The sequence below is a fragment of the Colletotrichum phormii genome, assembly GCF_030913505.1.
Source record: "Colletotrichum phormii strain CBS 102054 chromosome Unknown BDP81scaffold_37, whole genome shotgun sequence".
Taxonomy (NCBI): domain Eukaryota; kingdom Fungi; phylum Ascomycota; class Sordariomycetes; order Glomerellales; family Glomerellaceae; genus Colletotrichum; species Colletotrichum phormii.
In genome coordinates, this window is record NW_026851479.1 from 111,407 (window position 1) to 130,654 (window position 19,248).

A 19,248-nucleotide genomic window follows, 5' to 3' on the forward strand; every position below is an offset into this window, starting at 1 on the left:
GCTCTGGTGCTAGTATTGAAGGTACGCTGTTTCAGTAATCAGGGGCTGTTCCACCTCGAAACAGCAGCATTCGGACAGCTCCGTCGAGGATCGTGCCTGCAAATAACTAAGCGAACGAGCACATGCGGGTAGCGTGGACAAAGACTTCTACAGCGAGTATCATCTCATCAGTATTGTATGTCAGAATATGGATGCCACCAAACAGTGCACCACCTGAAGTTGAATAACTTGTTGGGCCCCAGCCTTTATTACGGCCAAGATTCGCATTAACGCCACTAACGGAGAGCCCAATCAATGCCAACTGCGTATAAGTAATCCAGGTCACTTCCATGTCTGCAGAAAACTTGGTCAGTCCCAGTAATGGGATCTACTCTGAGCCTCGGGGCAGCAGCGAGGTCCACTGGACGAGGCGGAGATACAAACTTGAACATAACACAAAGTGTAGCATGGAGAGCATCGCAGGCTTCGACATTTCCTCGCCATTTAAGGCTCGATTTTGCCCAATTTCACCACTAATCGCACGCAAAGCTATCTTAAACTTCAAACCGCAAGAGCTCGCTGTTGTACTTAGGGCCTAATTGGATCGTTGCCACTGATAGTTGCCAGTAGCCAGGATGTGCATTGAAACCCATAAAAAACACTCTCCGTCATACTAAACCTATCAAATCTAGGAGGCGGGTCCGTTCTCTCGTGGACGCCAAAGTTATAAAATATTCTTTTTTGAATCAGTGACAGACAGGGCGAACATGGTAAAGTTACTCCGAACAGGGCTGGTTGTAAGCTCAAATTTGGCATTGTCGGAGAGGTGTCCACTGCTAGAGATCTGTTGCCAGAGCCCTTCCTGCTATAACAGACTTTCGTATGCCCGACACTACGGCCTAATACAGTGGTATAATTGTTTGGCGGGGCTGTGGCTTTGTACTAGGTAGCAACTGGCTACTGGCAACGAGCCGACCAGAGCCAGAGCACTAAAATGAAGTTGACCTTGATGATTTGAGCAATAACAAAATGCTCTGAATACAAATTTGCAGCGACAAATGAACGTTGTAATAAGTCAGATGCCCCTCGATGGCTGTCCTAGGTGACATTGCTCATCCCTGGAATTTCATTTATCGTTGTTGTGCTAGCCAGCCTCCACTTTTCACGAAATATCTCGACCCCCCCCCCCCTTTGACTCTTTCTACATTTTCCGTCTTCATCACTCACCGTGAATTTTTCTTTGTGATTTCAAGTTTTATCGGCCAAAATGCCTCCAATTCGGACAGAAAAGTCCTCCACAGCGAAGAAGTCTGGCTCCCTTGCAGGCTTCTTCGTAAGGGTAGACAGGAACGAAGCTCTAGCCCGTGCTATCAAAGTCCAGCCAAAGGCACCAAAGACGCCAGAAGCACCTCAGCATGCCGAACCCTCGCCAACCTCATAGTTGGCCACGCCACCAGCTTCTTCGATGCCATCAACATCGACGGACTCGGTGTGTCTACTCGAGGAAGAAACCGATGTCATCGACCTGGTAACGACGGACAAAGTGGTCTTGCCTGCCCAACTGCCTCAGACAGTCGCTATTCCGTCTGAGCCCCAGCCGCCGAAACCAACGACATCAACAATCTAGCCGTTGAAACGTATCTGTTGGTAACACAGGAGTGATACATTTCCTCATGAGGGTGTATCTTCAGCAACAATCACGTCGATGTCCGTGATAATTGCTGTTGTTGTTCTTCTTCCTATTTACATTGTGGGCAGGGGCCGATCGAAGTAGGTGGGGACGGCCTGGGTGGTTGTCCCACCTTAACCGGCCGTGATGACTAAGCCGGCTGTCCCACTTCGCCCAGGGCAGGCGCCAGCCAGCCCACGATACCTGCCCATTGCTCCTTATCAGCCTTGCCGTTCCGACAGTATCAGGTGTCCCGACATTGAGAAGGGTACTAAGAATATCTTATTCGGAAGCAATCAGGATCGGAAGAATGATCATCTGGACTTTCTGGGGTCGTCGACAAGACAGCTCATCTTTGGAATTGGGACGCATCTGACACCGTAAGTCGACATGTCCTGATGTGTAGCCCATGTGCTCTCAGCCAGTTCGGTGACAGCAGAAGTCGGCAATCGATTTTACTTTCACGATTGCCGCTCCACCAAACTCTATTGAATAGCACCAGCTGATCTTATCTGCAGCGAAATCATCGACGAGCTTGTCTCTTTTATCAAAGTCTGTCGCAATCTGTGGCACTTTGAACTCCTGTTCTTAGACGACGGCTACCATCCTGACAACCACGCCAAAGCCTTGACGGACGATGACATCGTGAAGTTGGCGGCAGCGTGCCCGAATCTTCGTTCTATCAAATTGCCGGCAACCACCCAGCTGGGTCACAGATCCTTGATTGCGTTCTGCCAACATTGTCCAGGACTGAAGCACTTGGAGATCACCACCGTAGCTGATAACAAGAAACTCTTCGTGCATGAAACATTCTTTGACGAGGCGATGAGGCACCCAAGCTGGGCTCCTCAGCTCAAGAAGATTGTGCTTTACGCTCATTGCGACTCGTACCAGGATCGGGTTCACGGACCTTACCTGAAGCACGTGCGAGCGTTATCGAAGAGAAGACCGAAATTGATCATAGAGTTCCTAAGAATATCTCCTCGCGTCCAAAGCCAATTGCCAGTTGCCAGTGCTGATGTAATCGGTGCATAAAAACAACGGAAAACCCTTTTCCGTGATGCCAAACCTCTTCTGGCTGTAGTTTGGCTGCCGGATCCGGTCTCTCATCTACGCCATAGTTATGCAATGTTCTTTTCTGAATCAGTGGCTGAGACAGGCCGGAGATGGTATAGTTGTTGCCAAAGGGGCTGATTCCATGCTCAGAACTGGTTTTCTGAGAAGCTGTGCCTGTTGCCAGTTTTGTTGCCAGAACCCTTCCCGCCGCTGGAAACACACGTATTATCCCCCCCACCCCCCCCCCCCCCCTGACTTCCAGTGGCGCTGTACCCTCTGGCGACTGGCAATTGGCCTTGGCCGCGAGGAGATCAGGGCCTAATTGCCTTCCTTCCGAAAATCATCCAAAGACTCTTCCGCAGAACTGCGGCAATCTTTCGTGAGCACCTGTCTTCAAGGTTTTTCAGAGAGTAAACCGGTCAGAATGTCATATTGATACCCGAATTATTCATTCAATTGAGTCGCTCGAGAATCGCAAAGAACGATAAGAAGGAGTTTTTCTAGCGAATTCGCCAAAGGTGGAAGACCATTGTTGATTCAAGTGTTGTATCGAGGCATGATAGGCCAAAGGCGACGCGCTATATTCTGCTTGACTGAGGTGACTTATTGTAACTCCGGCACGCTGAATGGGTTCTCAAATCAAAAATCGGCCGTTAGCCCTTGATCGAATATCTTGTTTGTATGTGTCGGATTGGAAGTCCAATTCGGCCGCGAGTAGGGGCAAAGCATGGGCCACCTCGAGGGGGTACACTTAGACCTCGACTACCCACCCAACCTCCGGTTGGAATCTCCCTTCTACTCCTTACGCAGAATCAATCAATACAGAGATTTTCACACGGTTGGTGCAAGGATATACTGTTGGTATCCCTATCACAGTGATGTTGGTTCGAACCGTAGGGTCCTGGGGGTGACGAAGTATCAATAACTACCCACAATCAAGGTCAGATAACGCAGTGAAGTGGCGACCCGTAGTTCAGAACCGTTGTCGCAAAAACGACGCCGTTAATTACGGGCAGGAATTAGAGCCATATATACCCTACGACAACCGTCGATAGCCATGATTGGGTACCTGAACCGATCTTGAAAGGAGATGAGTTGAGTTGACTTTGAGCTTGGACTCCAGCAATTATCGTTGAGACAGGCCGCGCCATTCCTGGTACGTATGACCACATGAAATGAAGAGGCCGCCGCCAAAGACCCTAGCAAGTCTACCTCGAACGTCTGATGATCGAACAGATGGGTCGAGCCAGGCCCTGGAAAGAACAATGCATGCTGTGAATAATCTTTTGGGCTGCAGCAATATGCGGACCGGTCCAGGCCGGATTGCGGCTCATGGGAGCAAGGCAGTGCCCGATGCCAAGCTGAGGCCATGTGTAGTTTAAAAAGACAAGAGTGACGACGGTCGGATGGTAGAGTATGGCAAAGAATGGCAAGGAGAAGCTTAAGTGATCCTGATCCAAATTACAGGTTCTCTCTGGTCCAATGAAGTGGTTTCATCGTATCATTGACAATCCATCCATTCATCACATCTCTCCGCTGGTGATGAGTCCACGACGTAACCACACTTTGGAGCAATAGCTGAGCCACACATGGCGAAACACAAGCGGCCGCCATGACCACCGGCGCCCTCGCCCTTTCGCCGGCGCTTCATGACCGCTTTAACCACACAGCTCCAGCCACATCAGCCCTATCGCGACGAACGCGGGATCCGCGTGCCATGCCGGGTGTGCTTAATAAAGTGGTCTTAAATGGGGCCAAATGGGGGGAATTTGGGCTTTGATAGTAATCCACCGGGAGTAAGCCGGTAAAGAGAACAACAAAATTTTAGAAGCCATGCAGAGAGCGCCACAATGACGTCGAAATGCTACGAACACACACGCGCAACGAATGGAAAAGAGCGGGACAGAGGAGCCAATGGACAAGGGCAAGAGAGAGAAGCGTAAAACTCAATGCAACGGCGGCGTAGACCGCAGGGCGGACGTTCTTACAAGGCGGTAGAGTCCAGACAAGGACAGGCAGGACCTTACAGTTACACACGTCGCACCAGAGCCTGGTGGACAGAGCCTGGTGGACAGATTCTTTATCGAACAATCAAGTGGCCCCGGAGGTGACTCAGCGCGTAAGCCAGGGGGTCCAGTCCGTCCGCTGCGTCCGCCCCCCGCGGGCTTTTCTGCTCTCTCCCCCCTCTATCTTGATGTGCTCGGGACGTTCGAAGGCGCTGCTTTTCCTGCCCCTTGTGTTATTAGCTGATGATGGGCTGGCTGCTAGTCCCAGCGCTGGAGCTCCCGTCCTTTTTGAGTGGTCTGGTGATTGTTGGACCCAGTCGGAATCATCGGACATACCTCCGTCCATCCCGAGCAGCGTCACGAGAGATTAGAAAGCAATCCGGTTTGCGGCTTCGTCAGATCTTTCTCGTTCTTTGACTGGGTGGTTTGCCATTTTGGTCACAGATGATTGATCGATCCCAAACAGGCGAGTAAAGAAAATGAGAGTACCATGTATAAAGGACTTTGGATCGCCCATCACCTGTTCCCTTTGGCCTCTCCATCATTTCTTGAGTGCACACTGTGATACCCAGCTTGCTTATTTTCTTACCTCTTTCGACTCCCCTCCTCCCGTTGGCTCTCTTACCTCTCACCCACGGATACAAACACAAGCCCCTTAATCTCTTCCACTCGCACGTCATCTATCATTCCACCGGCAGTCATGTCAGTAGCGGCAGCGATTGCGCAACCGCCATCGGCGACAACAATACCTCACGTCGGTGATACGAGCCCCCGTCCCAGTGAGACCTCAGATGACGTCTCAACGCTAAAGCCCGCCGCTCAGGCATCGTGGAAGAAAAAGCATGGTCTGCATCTCGGCCGCAGCAATAGCGACAACGGCAACAACAGCGCAAAACATGAGATTAATCGCACAGCATCGCCCAAGCGTTCCAAGACGTTCTGGAAGTCATTCAAGTACCTCCTTGACTTGACGCCAAGACAAGTCGACGACTTCATGGCGTCCTACGTCATTTACAGCCTCGACTGGGCAGATGAGGAGCAAATGGTCAAGACGCTCGGCCCAGATTATAAGGCCAAAGTTGGCGACTGCTTGCAGGCTTACTATGGAGTCTTGAATCACCTCTGCGCGCTGGGCGATGTGGAGAAGATGTACATCCCGCCTCTGATGGACAAGAAGGCGTCCGTTCTCGACAATCAGATGCTGTATGAGGAGTCCATCGCCCGGGACATTGGTCTGAAGCCCGGAGAAAAGGTTCTAGATCTCGGATGCGGTCGCGGAAGAGTCGCGGCCCACATGGCGGCCGTAACCGGCGCCGTGGTCACCGGTCTCAACATCGACCCGAACCAGGTCGCCCAGGCCAGGGAATTCACCGCGCAGATGGGCTTGCAAAACAGCTTCACAATCCAGGACATGAACGAGCTGCCGTTGCCGTTCGAGGACAATTCCTTTGACGCATTCTACCAGATCCAGGCACTCAGCCTATGCAAAGACCTCCCGAAACTATTCAGCGAGCTGCGCCGCGTCCTCAAGCCTGGTGCCAAGATTTCGTTGCTGGATTGGGTTAGCCTGCCGGCGTACGATGCGACAAGCCCGGAGCATGCGGAGCTGATGCGGCGGACAAAGCCGCTGATCGGAGCTGTGGGGACCCCGACGCCCGAAACTTTCGAAAAGGCCTTGACAGACGCCGGTTTCTCCATTTTGAAGTCCGACAACGCGAGCATAGATGGATTACAGGCGCCGCTCATCGACAAAGCCGATGTCTACTTCCGCAGTCTGCGGCAGGTCATTCTTGGACTGGTCAAGGTTCACCTGCTGCCGCCCCACTTCAAGACGCTGATCAATCGGCTTTGCCTGGATGGGCAGGCCTTTGTCAAGATGGACACCATGCGGCTGGTGACGACGAGTTACAGAATCATTGCGCAGAAGCAGTGATTGTTTTTCCGAGGTGTTTAGGGAATCTGGATATTTGTCCAAACGACATGGCGGTATATTTGATAGAAATGACACTCGGAGCTCCCTCGAGGCTCACCTAGATGCTTCATGTTGCTTTGAGGGTAACATAATAAAAAAATACAATAGTCATCGACTATGCGCAAGAACAGGACACCAAGCTCAGTCCGACACGTTGTACCATTCCGCAATTGATGCACTTAGAAGTTTTTCCACTCCATGTCTGCCTGTTATCCAAAATGCACAGGTGAAGACTGTAACTCGTTTGTGCAGGGTTGGACCGGGGCGCATTATGGAACCAGAATTCATTGCTGGAGTATCTAAAAGTGACCGTCAACCGTACACAATGTAAACAGTTGACTGGCTTGACTAGCAATACCTTACACAAAAAAGCGCCACATACATCCAATCCTTGATTGTCCCCCAAGATATCCCACTCTTGCAAGCTCGTGACATCTACGATGCGAGGGATTCAAGGTCAAGCTCTTCTTGGCGCTGGTGAACCAGGATTTTCACAAATAGGTCAAGAAGTAGAGTCATCCCAAACCCGGTGATCTCAGGCTTGTGCCCATCAGATAGCTTCCAGTCGTATTTAAGCCGTCAAGAATCACCCAGGGCAAGCGTTTATGTCATGCCCGAACCCAAGGTGTTTGATGCTGGTACTGACGAGATGAGCGTATTTCTCGTCATCTGTCCCCCGCATGTTGAAGCATCGGTAGGCCATCATATTCGGTAGAGTTCTGATACAAATTCTCGCCCCACATATGGGTGTTATTACGAATTACCTTTTGACTTTTACGGATCACATTTCCGTTGGAAAGAGTGATGTTCGCGGTAGCAAGACGGCGCCAGGTTGCCTGACGTTGGAGGTTAGTCAAGTTCTCCCAGCAAGAGTAGGGAACCGAGCTTGATTTACCTAGTGCACAACAACACGGGCAAGTTCAGACGTTGAGACTCTTTTATCACGCTGTACATGAGCTTCAAATTCGAGAAAGCGGTCTTTTTCAATCATCCAACACTCAGAACTTGGACCAACTCCCCACGTAAGGTTTGTAAAAGCTCCGGATTTAGGGCGAGGTCTATCATGGAGAGATCGCTCGTGGTATGGATTGCCACCAATGTGAGGGTAAGTTGTTATCTTATCCTGTAGCGAGATCATAATTTGAAGTGTGAATTTGGTCAAACCACTCCAATGAATCGTCAAAGTCCTCGCCGTCGGCTTTCCTGGCTTCTCGGCGAGCAATGTGAGGCATCAACACCTTTCGGCAGTCGCTCAGTCAGCTTCGAACGTTTTTGCAGGACGGTAGAAACCAGTGGAGATAAGGTCGAAACCACCGAGGGTAGTAACCCAGTTGCCAGACGACAGAAGGATGCTTCGGTATACTAGCAGACGCTTGCACCCATTTATCAACTCTGCTAAACTCTTCACCCATAAAGACTCTAGCAGATAAACGAGAGATGATACGTGCAATGACTTCTTGTGGCATTTTGTGTCACTCTGTTACTTCTAGATATCCTTCAAGGACAAGGAAGAAGTTGATGCTGAGTCACATCGCAATGATCGGTCAGTAGCTCCTCTAGACTTAGAGTAAATTCTTCAGACAGAGGCCCAGTGACTTTTGCTGCAACACAGATTAGGCCCCTTTAGCTCAATACGTGATTCAACGGTGAAGAGTAACTGCCCAATACCTTGGTTAAATACTTTGTCACGGCATTCGTCAATAGGATCTCCTACTTTATTACAGCTATCATTGCAAGGGCCTATAGTCCAAAGTCAACACGAGAGCAGCCGGATGAATATTTGGCATTTGTTGTGTAAGTCAGCCAAAGGGATAGAAGTCACGATCATGACTCCGGGCCTGGTTGGTCACCACTTCGAGTAACACAATTTCCCAAGAACAGAAGCCAGTCGGAGTCAATCCTGACCCCCGTGACTCCAAGGTTGACAGTGTCTGACCACTTGTAGCTGTCTACTTAGGTAGATACCACTGAACTCGTAGCTGCCGGGTTCAACTTAATGAACACTCAGTAAGACTCAGCGTGCATCAAAAGCTCTAGGCTAAGTACAAAAATTATTATTCACGCACAGCCTGGAGTCTGGCATTATCATGTCAGGTTGCCCTCTATTTCGTTAATCATGATGCAAGTGTAGCAGACTCCCCTTGGGTACGGCCCGGGAACCTAGGTGTTCGGCAAGCTGGCGCCGTGCTAAGCACGTCTACATCTTGTCTCGTTCATGAGCCAACCTGGTAGTGGATCTCGATGGTTTCATTTCATCGGCATGTGGTAGAACGCAAGCGTACTTTGAGGGTTTCCTCTGCAACTGTCGCTTGAAAGTCCAATTTCCACAGCCCCATCTATGGAAGTTCACATCAACCATTAGTACACGAAAAACGTTCCAGTCAGGTGGTACGTTATCGACTCGCTTTGCCGGTCGAGAAGGCTTGGTGTTGCCCCGCGGAGAAAAGGCCGGGCATTTCAGCGTGTGGCGGTGACGAGACGGGTTCCTGCCGGTAACCGGGACGAAGACGGTTGCCTAAAACACAACCGACGACCCATTTTGGATCGGAATCCCTGAATAGTTCCCGCGGTGCCTATTTAGGATACACAGATGCGGCTGTATGCTTTCGTGCTCTTTGTCGAGGTCATTTGTATTTCGAGAAGTCTTGGCGAATGCCACGATAGTTGCTCGAAGTCTGTGGTTCACTCTTACGGTCGCCTAAGAACACTTGCCTCCCAGCCGCAGAGATAAGCGAAAAATAGGATGGGACTCCTCCGACTCGTCGCCTTCAGAACACCGAATATCACGACATGAGACCAACGTGGGATCGTGGGAAATGGTTGCCTGATATCACGATGGCCATGCTGCTTTGGCATATCTACAACACTGCCATCTCATTCGCGCAATACAGCCTAGCGGGCCTTAAGGTTCGGTGGCTTCGGAGGTATTAGTTGTACGCTGTATGACGATTCCGTCGGAAGATTGGTTTTGCAAGCCTTTTGTAACGTTTTATGTAGGCAATGTCATCTCTTTCGAAGATTCTTCCCTCACAACTGCCTTGAGCTCCATTTGATCTCATAGGAAGGTGAGCGGGAACTTGAAATCCCACTACTTAGGGACCCGGGAAGGAACCTTGGATCTGGGACGATAATCGTGCATTTATCCAGTCGGGCTCCAGGCATGAGCTGTGACGGCCCGGCTCGAGAATCCCAAGCGACCATCTGTTCCAGACCTGGCTTTGCTTGGGTGATCTTCGCATTCATGTAGGCTCCCGCATTATGGATGGAAGGCAGTATCATGCCGTAACTCATGATGTGGCTGTGTGTTGGCTGTCCTAGTTGAGGTCAGCTGAATATTGAAAACTGCATGTTTGCCTCCACGTCGCTTCGATATCATAAATGTCCATCTCATTAGAGTCGATTGTGCGATCTCGAGTCTGACCAAGAGATGAGATGTCTTGGGCTATAGACGAGGCCCAAGTTTGCGGTTACACTATAACGGCGCGGAACGAGAGGTAGACATCCCTATTGGATTCTCTTTCGAGGGTAACACGAACTCTCAAGAGGCAGAAGATGGTATCGCGATTGGAGTAGTTCATTTTTGCCACCTCGAGGAACTTCGTTATCATGTCCAGCGTTTTGGTAGTCACACAGATCATCAGCTACGATATTTCCTGAACACACGATGATTGAGGACGGTTGACAACGTTGAAGCATCGCCCAAGGCTTTGAGAGGAGACAACTGGAGATAAAAGGGGCATTGGCAAGACCAATTTTCTCATGGCCTCCATCCTTCTGCCTCTCAGCCACGAAGATTCATCACATCCGCTAGATCATCATTTTCAAGGCCTTGTTCGGCCATAAGTTTCCACTCTCGTTATCCTCGGCATTACGATTTTCATCACGCCCTTTCCCTGTCTCCTTCCACGATGCTGACCATCGTGAGCCTCCTCTGGGCGTTCGCCGCTGTGTTCGGCATCGCCCTGGCATCCCCAACGAATGTTGTCGAGGTCGATCTCCCCGAGACCGCAAAGCCCGCAGCTCCGATCAAGACCTACACCTTCACGCAAGAGGACATCGATGCTTACGTCGAAAAGAACGGCGGAGCGGGCATGATGGGAATGAACGAACTTACGCTATCAGACTTGGATGACCCTCCCGTCTACAACATCACCTGCCCTGACAAATGGCAAGTCTACTATTATAATTGGTGGCCGTAAGATATCCCGTCTTCTTTTGACAGTGCTGAATGAGCATGCTGAAGCAAACATGCCGCAGTTTACTCAACAAGATGTGTGGCACAATTGACAACATGGGAGGGGATTGGGCAGACGGGCCATGGACTGGTGTATTCGGTGGTAACCAGGGGAGAATAGACAGAGCTAGAAAAGTCACCTTCGATTGGGTAGACACGGGTGGGAATTGTGAAGGAAGCTGCGTGCAAGTCTTTAGCACTTTGCGCAACGCGGGTCCGTGTAAGTGAATTCGGCCCCATCAGCTTACTTCACGTTTTACTACAGCTCCAGGTCGTTATCCAGATGAGCTACAATTCTGACGGTGACTCGATAGGCCGCGGCGAGGAGTTCTGGATGAAGGAAAAGATCAGCATGAACTACGAGGGCTGCGGAATAGCCAAGTTCACGTATGTGTACCAAGAACAACCGGTGCTGGAGAACGGAAGAGGAGAATGCTGGAACGCCAAGGACGAACGGCCGACATACCTGCCCACGAACGCAATTGTCAAAGATTTCTGCGATAACGCCATCGCGACGATCAGAGGGAAGGGGGCCGCTCAGTTCGTCAAGGACGTGTATGAGCTTGGAAAAGACGGACACTACTTCACGAGTTACAACCGCCAGGTTGACGATCCGACGAACAGGACCAGGCTGTACGATGTCGGCATGATTCACTTCTGGATCAAGCCGAAGAATGATACCATTGCTTGTCCTGCGGGCAAAACCGTCCAGTCGATCGTGGAGGACGAGGTGAGCGGACTGACCCCGCAGCTGTGCCAGCAGCGCATCTTGTCTATCCAGAATATGAACTGTGAGTACCCTGTGCGCGCGATAGCGAAGACTACACATTGGCTGATACTGTGATCCATCATAGGCGGAGCTCCTCTGGGTAAGAGCGAGGGAGGACGATTATGGGCAGACTGTTTCGAATGGGGAATCGAACCATCTGGTTACAATGGGATCGAAATCATGGGGTAAGCTGGCGAAAAGTGCTGTATTCGCTTCCCTTATATGGGTCCTACACTCATTGAGAATGTGAGGCTGGCTGGGCAAGCCTTTGCGATGTTGCGAGGAGGATGCCTCCGCGATTTCGCGGTCTTAGCCACCTCTGATTGAGTCTGCTGGCCGTATGCTACATCTTTTTTCTGAAATCGACGGAATTGAATCACATCACAAGCTCGAATTGTTCTTGTCGAGATCACAATTGATGTTATTCGTCTGCAGTCATCCGTATTGTCGTGAGTGAAGGTCGCGCGCTCGGCCGAATGAAGTCGCAGCATCGCAAATACGGCCAGGGAGGTCTAAGACCGACTTGGCGGTCTCACAAAAGGAGTGGAGAGGTGGGCTGGCGGGGATTTCTCCGGAAAGAATGGGCGGGCGCGGCTCACTGAAGATGTCAGATAGCCGACGTTGACCGAAAACGCCCGTATGAGGTCTATAATGAATGATGAGATGAAGCCTCAAATCAATACATGAGGTCTTACATGAGCAATCAGTGAGAGGTCAAGATGAGTTGATAATGATGATAATGATGATGTATTTAACGTCTAGTAACAAAAGGACGTGCCGGGCGCTATGCCGACATGGTCTATACTAATCTAAACTATGTTACAAGCTACCGTCTTCACCTAACGTTCCTGTTCAATGACTCGGGCAAATTTCGGAAAAGAAATTGGTCTCCTCTATCCATTCGCATAGAAGAGAGGCTCCCTTAGCAGAACCTAACAAGAAATCAATACTTACTTTGGCCATACGTTGGCGGAGGTAGCGCGGTATAGCCTTGCGTCCGCGCTTACAGAAGCAGAAATAGACTGGTATCTTGGGTTTCCCACAGCTGCAGTTGAGCAACGGATCTTGATAAGCGAATCTCTCGTGGTATGCTACAAAGTCTCCATGATGGGATCTTGCTGCGTATAGCCTTCCTAATAAGTGCCGAGGGAGGCGGAGTTCGGGCGGCTTGGGATGAAGAACTATCTCGAGGTCGGCATATTGCCGAGGGCATTGACGAGCCAGTGACAATTGACTTGAGACACGTGACGTCGTGGGATGCTGTGAGTCCAGATCCGAGGCTCAACCGCGAAGAAAGAGAAAAGAGGCGCTAAAACCGAAAAGAGCAAGGTGCCCCACGTTTGGTTCCTTCCCTTCCCGAGTGACAGCACTGGCTGAACATTGAAGCAGGCGCGAGCAGCGCAGTCTCTCTTTCCCGCGGATGTCGTCCTCCATTCTTCCGACCGCCCGGAAAAGAATAAAGCGGGTCTTTCTGTTCATCTCAGCCATTCAGACTGCTGGAAACGGCAGAGAATTGGAGACCAGCCACTTACGGAATCCCCAGGGTGCCCCACCTGCGAAGGCGTTGGAGAGAGAACGGAAAGAACGACGGCCAGCGCCAGCCGAGAAAGAGCAGGAAAAAAAAGCCTGCCTCAGTGCCTGCCACCTTCGGTCTGTACTTTGACCGTGTACCGTTCCCAGTTACCGTCCCGTCTGTCGCCGTGGTACCTTGCTCTTGCGGCATTTGACAGCCAGCAACTCTGCCTCTCTCGAATTCCACTCTTTTTTCTGAATTCTTCCACTCTCCAACTCCTCCGATCCCGAACAACATCTATTGCTCCGCGAATACCCTCACGAGGCACCCACGACCGTCACGATGCTTTCCCGAGGATCCGCCCGCACTGCGCAGGTACGTTGCCTCTCTGCCAACTTCCAATTGAGTCCCTTTCCTGTTGTGCCACCCGCGACGTGGTTTTTTTTCTTGGTGTGTCTGTGCATCGTGATCGCGGAGGGAAGGCTGCGATGTAAGAGGGGGAGAAACAACAACAACATACCAAATTGCGACCCAGCAGATAACGCAGACAACACGACCATGGCGATTTGGATGAAGGAATATGAAAGGAATACGCGAGAAGCAGACACATTGGCAGGCACACAGTATACACGGCCACTAGCAGATGGCCACACATGCAACCAGATATGCCACGATAACCCACGGACAAATGGCTAACAATTCTCCTCCACGCAGATTCTGCGCACCGCGCAGCCCGCGCGCGCCTACGCCACGGTCGGCTCTGACATCTTCAAGCCCACCAAGTTTGGCGGCAAGTACACGGTCACGTTGATCCCTGGTGACGGTATCGGTGCCGAGGTCGCCGAGAGCGTCAAGACCATCTTCAAGGCCGACAACGTCCCCATTGAGTGGGAGCAGGTCGAGGTCTCTGGTCTCAACACCACCACCCCCGAGAAGACCGAGGATCTCTTCCGCGAGTCCGTCGCCTCCCTCCGCCGTAACAAGCTCGGCCTCAAGGGTATCCTGCACACCCCCATTGAGCGCTCCGGCCACCAGTCTTTCAACGTCGCCATGCGCCAGGAGCTCGACATCTACGCCTCCATCTCCCTCATCAAGAACATCCCCGGCTACCAGACCCGCCACGAGGGTGTCGATCTCGCCATCATCCGTGAGAACACTGAGGGTGAGTACTCTGGCCTCGAGCACCAGTCCGTTCCCGGTGTCGTCGAGTCCCTCAAGATCATCACCCGCGCCAAGTCTGAGCGCATCGCCAAGTTCGCCTTCAACTTCGCCCTGGCCAACAACCGCAAGAAGGTCACCTGCATCCACAAGGCCAACATCATGAAGTTGGCTGACGGTCTCTTCCGCTCCACCTTCCACCGCGTCGCCAACGACTACCCCACCCTCGAGGTCAACGACATGATTGTCGACAACGCCTCCATGCAGGCTGTCAGCAAGCCCCAGCAGTTCGACGTCATGGTCATGCCTAACCTTTACGGTGGCATTCTGTCCAACATTGGTGCTGCCCTCGTCGGTGGTGCTGGTATCGTTCCCGGCTGCAATATGGGCCGTGACGTTGCCGTCTTCGAGCCCGGTTGCCGTCACGTCGGTCTCGACATCAAGGGCAAGGACCAGGCCAACCCCACTGCCTTGATCCTGTCCGGTGCCATGCTTCTCCGTCACCTTGGTCTCGATGACCACGCCAACCGCATCTCCCAGGCCATCTACGGCGTCATCGCCGAGGGGTAAGTTCTTTCGTATCTCCTGGGACAGAAATGAGGATAGCTGCTAACGACCCAACAGCCAGGTCCGCACCCGTGACATGGGCGGTGAGGCCACCACCCACCAGTTCACCAAGGCCATCCTCGACAAGATGGACACCTTGTAAATATAGCTACAAAACCATACACCATCATCCCTGTAGCTATACGATAAACCAACCACAGCGGGCGGCTTCCCACCTTCCTCAAAACGACCCCCTATTTACCTACCTTTTTTCCCCGACAATGCGATTAGACTCGAAATGAGGCGAGACTGGGACGGAGATAGATACCACCGACGCGGCCGAATTGCATAAACAAGCGGAGGAATAGATTTCTCTTTTGGACACTGGGAGGAAGGCTCGGTCTTGCTGGGAGATTGTAGTTGTACCAGTTGTACGTAGCATAGGAGTCACGCAAAGCATATGATTTCCTTTTTCGTTGTTTGAAAAATCCCTTACCGAGATCTACTTGCCCTGCGTGCTCTCTTTTATATGTTAATAGTGACACTTCCCCCGGATTCCAAACATAGTTCGTTATCTATTGATGACGAATGCTCGCGTTCCCATTCGACGACTCGTGCCCCTCAAACCAGTTTCGCATTGTGACCAGGCATACACTATCACCGACGTTGCTCGGAGTATACATAGCCTTGCGCCGAACGAAACGACATCAATCGCATCAATGTCCATCGAGTTTCCTCAGCCTCGCCTCTTACGTGGGGCACATGCATACCGTAGCAGCGAATCAGCAGCCCCGCTACCTGCACCTCCTCGGAGGTGCGTCTGGCTTCGGCTCGGAGGGCTGGCGGCGTGCTGACTCGGATAACATCGGCAATCCGAGATCATGCTCGGCCGCCGATGTCTCGGCCGCTTGGTGGTGGGCTGTTCGGATTTGCCGAGGTTAAGCCTTTTCGATGCGCTTTCTTCAGGCTTGAAGAACCTAAGAGTGAAGAATGTGGGTCAATTGGGGATGAGAGACAACTTGCAAGTTGCTTGCTTTATTGGTTTTGCGAAAGTGAAGAGTCATTTGGAAGCAATCTGGTCGGTAGAGTTGCACGTCTAGCGTCGCAAAAGTGAGAGTATCCATCGCAAGTTTGTGTTTCGGCTTGCGTGCAATCGTCACTTCAGTTGACTTGCGGGAGACCTTAGCTGCTATCAAGAAATTAAGGTATTGTCAAGTGAATGAGAGGCTCAACCAGAATTGCTTAAATTATGTGAGAGAAATCAATCCGGACAACAAATCCAATGGGCGCCGGTTTTCAGCTCAAGACTCTATTCTCTCGGACGTTTCCTGCTGCTCTTGGAAAATTCATCGCACTGAGGTTTTTCGAAAGACTCTTACTTGCCTCTATTGGCTTGATTTGGTCTGCTACTGGTAGTATCGACACTACGACTGAAGCAAAAGTACCGATTGTTAGTACCAGCTAGATCCTGGCGTGAATTGACGAACCTCTGACTTTGAAAGATGATATGGTGATGTTGGTTTTAGCTTACGGCAGAGAAAGCGACAAACATGGCTAACCGTAACTCTGGTTGTCATGTTTTTGGCAAACAGGCTTCTGCTTGTTGAAAATCTTTAAACGGACGCTGTTACCGATGACTCCTTCACAGGAGCAAACTAGATCAGCTACGTAGTGTATTCATTCAGCTCTTGCGCAGCACTCTCAATAGACTATAGACACAGCTTATGTGCCTATTATCCAAAGCCTGATGAAGCCAGTACGTACAACTTCCCTATTTAGTCAACGAGGACAAGATCGATAGTCTACACATCTCATGTCTAACAAGCTTAATTACTGACCCAAAAATAACAGCTCAGGTCTGACGATCAGCCATCTTGAAAGAGACTGAAAGTTACTCATACACGAACGATCTAGCAGCCCGGCTCCTGGGTAGACCCAGATTACGCTCAGAGTGTCTCGTGTCACATCTCACCCCGGCAGGTTCAGTAATCTCTGATGACAATCTGCGATTCTGCATCTACCCCTACGCCATCACGTCGGGGCGGAAACAGGGGGTGTGAAGTGCTGGGTGAGAGACACCCGATCTTAAGAGGAGTCGACGTTGAGACAGCATGTCATCTCTGACGAGTTGCCCCTTTTCTCGTGTGACTCTAGATTTTCTCTTTGGCTTAAGAGGGTACTTGAGTACCTCTTACAACTCTAATACAGTCTTGTACGAGTTCCTCAAAACCGACGCCATCCTTGACTCAATTATATCACATACCTCTGAATTTCCTCACCCGGTAGTGAAGGATCCCCGGCAGGAATACAGTCGCCAAAGAAGCAAACAATCGCATTCGCCTCCAACCCGCCTCAGCTCTGCGCTCGAAAAACAGCCCACACTATCTCGAAGCGCCGCGTCGGCGGCATGATGTATCAGACAAGGGCCGCGGAAGTCAACTACACAAGTCCCCATTGGCCGAGTTTCAGCCACCCAATTTGTGTAAGCGATTTTCGGGAATCGACGACGGCCGTAATTCTGGGTCCTCTGGCAGATCTCTGTACGATCGATCGCAGATGCTCCGCCGGATCAGAGACAGAATTATAGGAACCAACACCCCCGGCCCCATGAGCGTGCGATATGTCGGTATCCAGAATCCAGATCTCGCAGACCATCCTAGCAAGGCCGCAAGGAAGCATCATCTGCAACGCCGAATCACACACGCCCCTGAGAGGAAGGCCTCGCTGCGTGGAGGAACTGCATCGTCGCACAAAGAGGGAGCCGAGAGCACATATATCCACCAATCGCGAGTCGAGACATATGGGTTGAGTTTCCGAACCTCTTGAGATTTCACATCTTGAACAGAGCCTGCATTGCGCGTGCATCTTGAAGTGACGATGCAGCAAATACCCGTCTCGCAGACCAGGCCTCGAGCAGCAAGAACCCGCGTTCGCCCTCGGCGAGCAGAGTATGGCTACATATATCTATGCAAGAGCCAGCTGCCAACCGCTCAAGAGGCCAAGAGAGCACCCAGGCTCGCAAGGATTTCCCAACTTGTTTAGCCGGCATCAATAGTTTCCCCCTTTTACCTCCTTTTGTCGCATGCTGGTTGGATAGTCGGGGCTTTTGAAAGTTGGCATGCGACGAATCAGCATGTCTTGATTCCAACTGTCTCTGCAGGCAGACGCAATCTCTGGTGTCTCATTCGACCTGGGGAACGAGCTGCCGCGAGAACGGGGGGGCATGTTCCAAAGATCCGGGACTCGTGTAACGTCGCGGCAGCATCCGCCGTGGCCGGCACAGATTGTATGCCATATGGCCTTTCCTTTCTTGCAAAGGCCATGCTTTTCAGCGGGCGTTGGCCGTTGCTTCCACTATCCCCTCTTCAACCGCTCATTCCTAAAGACGTCAATGGCCAGCCGAATTCTCTCGCCGTCGAGGTAGTCGTGAAAGGAGAGTTTGTTTGCCTTCTTGGCGCATATGCTTCTCTTGACCCCCCTTGCACTAGACGTCGCCAGTTGCTTACCTTCTCGTGGGAGGTTTGCGGATCGGCTCTTCTAGCGTGGGCGTCAGCGATGCGGGAGCAAGGATCAGTCTCACTCTCGAGATCCTCTTCTTCCACCCCACCCTCATCAACGTCAGGCCCCCGACAAGGATGTAAAGAACCCTGGAGCGAAACAGCACTCGTGTCTTTCCGGACATACAGATCCAGTGGCTCGTTTTCTGTGTTACAACAAGACTTGAATTATCGTTGTCTTGTGATCAAAGAAGTGCAGATGCCGGCCGGGGTCATCCTGTCGACATTGTTGGGAGTTGCGTTTGGTGGCGTTTTGACTTGCGTGGGAATTGTTTGCTTGTCTGTCTTCGATACCGTTGGTCCGGGCATGGCTTGAAATCCCTGGCGAAGGATTGTGATGTCTTAGGGGGGTAAGCATCGAAGTTGCATATTCGGTCTAGGACGAAGTCCATTTTGAGTGATATGTTTGGCGGGTCAAAGGCCCGGTAGAAAATGCAGGTAAAGGTGAAAGGAGGACTATCGACAATAGCTTGCTTTTCCTTTTTGCGGGAGTTTTCGTTCTTTCCTTAAAGATAGGCATCCGCTCCTGCTCAATGAGTGTCGTCCGAACTTTTGAGGATTCTCGACGTTAACAAAAAGGCTCAGTTCAACTTCCCACCTCTCGACTTTACTTTTTTCACCCTTCCACCCACTTCGCCTCTCCACCCACCGCCTCCCTTTCTACCCATTCCAGCCATTGTTCATTCGGAACTCTGGTACCGAATCTTCTTCACCTTTACCCCGACTCATCATAATCACTTCATTAATATCTCTTTCTAACTTGAACGTTTCGCCACCATCGTTCTTACC

At 51.2% G+C, this 19,248-nt stretch overlaps 5 protein-coding genes across 5 annotated transcripts; 4 read left to right on the forward strand and 1 right to left on the reverse strand.

The window, feature by feature from the left end:
* Nucleotides 1-1,637: 1,637 nt before the first annotated feature.
* Nucleotides 1,638-2,683, forward strand: BDP81DRAFT_476454 (uncharacterized protein; the record flags this gene model as incomplete). The annotated part of the gene is made up of 2 exons (XM_060594771.1): nucleotides 1,638-2,028; nucleotides 2,167-2,683. The coding sequence occupies exons 1-2, from the start codon at nucleotides 1,796-1,798 to the stop codon at nucleotides 2,681-2,683; spliced, it is 750 nt and encodes a 249-aa protein (XP_060438242.1). The 5' UTR covers nucleotides 1,638-1,795.
* Nucleotides 2,684-5,410: 2,727 nt separating this feature from the next.
* On the forward strand, nucleotides 5,411-6,643 carry BDP81DRAFT_455462 (methyltransferase domain-containing protein; the record flags this gene model as incomplete). The annotated part of the gene is made up of 1 exon (XM_060593064.1): nucleotides 5,411-6,643. The coding sequence occupies one exon, from the start codon at nucleotides 5,411-5,413 to the stop codon at nucleotides 6,641-6,643; it is 1,233 nt and encodes a 410-aa protein (XP_060438243.1).
* Nucleotides 6,644-10,707: 4,064 nt separating this feature from the next.
* On the forward strand, nucleotides 10,708-12,354 carry BDP81DRAFT_361149 (uncharacterized protein). Its single transcript, XM_060586416.1, has 4 exons — nucleotides 10,708-10,877; nucleotides 10,940-11,136; nucleotides 11,231-11,707; nucleotides 11,771-12,354. Exons 1-4 carry the CDS (start codon nucleotides 10,774-10,776, stop codon nucleotides 11,872-11,874), a joined length of 882 nt encoding a protein of 293 aa, XP_060438244.1. The 5' UTR covers nucleotides 10,708-10,773; the 3' UTR covers nucleotides 11,875-12,354.
* A 759-nt stretch (nucleotides 12,355-13,113) lies between these two features.
* Nucleotides 13,114-15,522, forward strand: BDP81DRAFT_441752 (isocitrate dehydrogenase subunit 1). The gene is made up of 3 exons (XM_060591618.1): nucleotides 13,114-13,573; nucleotides 13,913-14,922; nucleotides 14,981-15,522. The coding sequence occupies exons 1-3, from the start codon at nucleotides 13,541-13,543 to the stop codon at nucleotides 15,063-15,065; spliced, it is 1,128 nt and encodes a 375-aa protein (XP_060438245.1). The 5' UTR covers nucleotides 13,114-13,540; the 3' UTR covers nucleotides 15,066-15,522.
* Nucleotides 15,523-18,460: 2,938 nt separating this feature from the next.
* Nucleotides 18,461-18,836, reverse strand: BDP81DRAFT_441755 (uncharacterized protein). The gene has a single exon (XM_060591619.1). It carries the CDS (start codon nucleotides 18,815-18,817, stop codon nucleotides 18,611-18,613), a length of 207 nt encoding a protein of 68 aa, XP_060438246.1. The 5' UTR covers nucleotides 18,818-18,836; the 3' UTR covers nucleotides 18,461-18,610.
* Nucleotides 18,837-19,248: the final 412 nt, after the last annotated feature.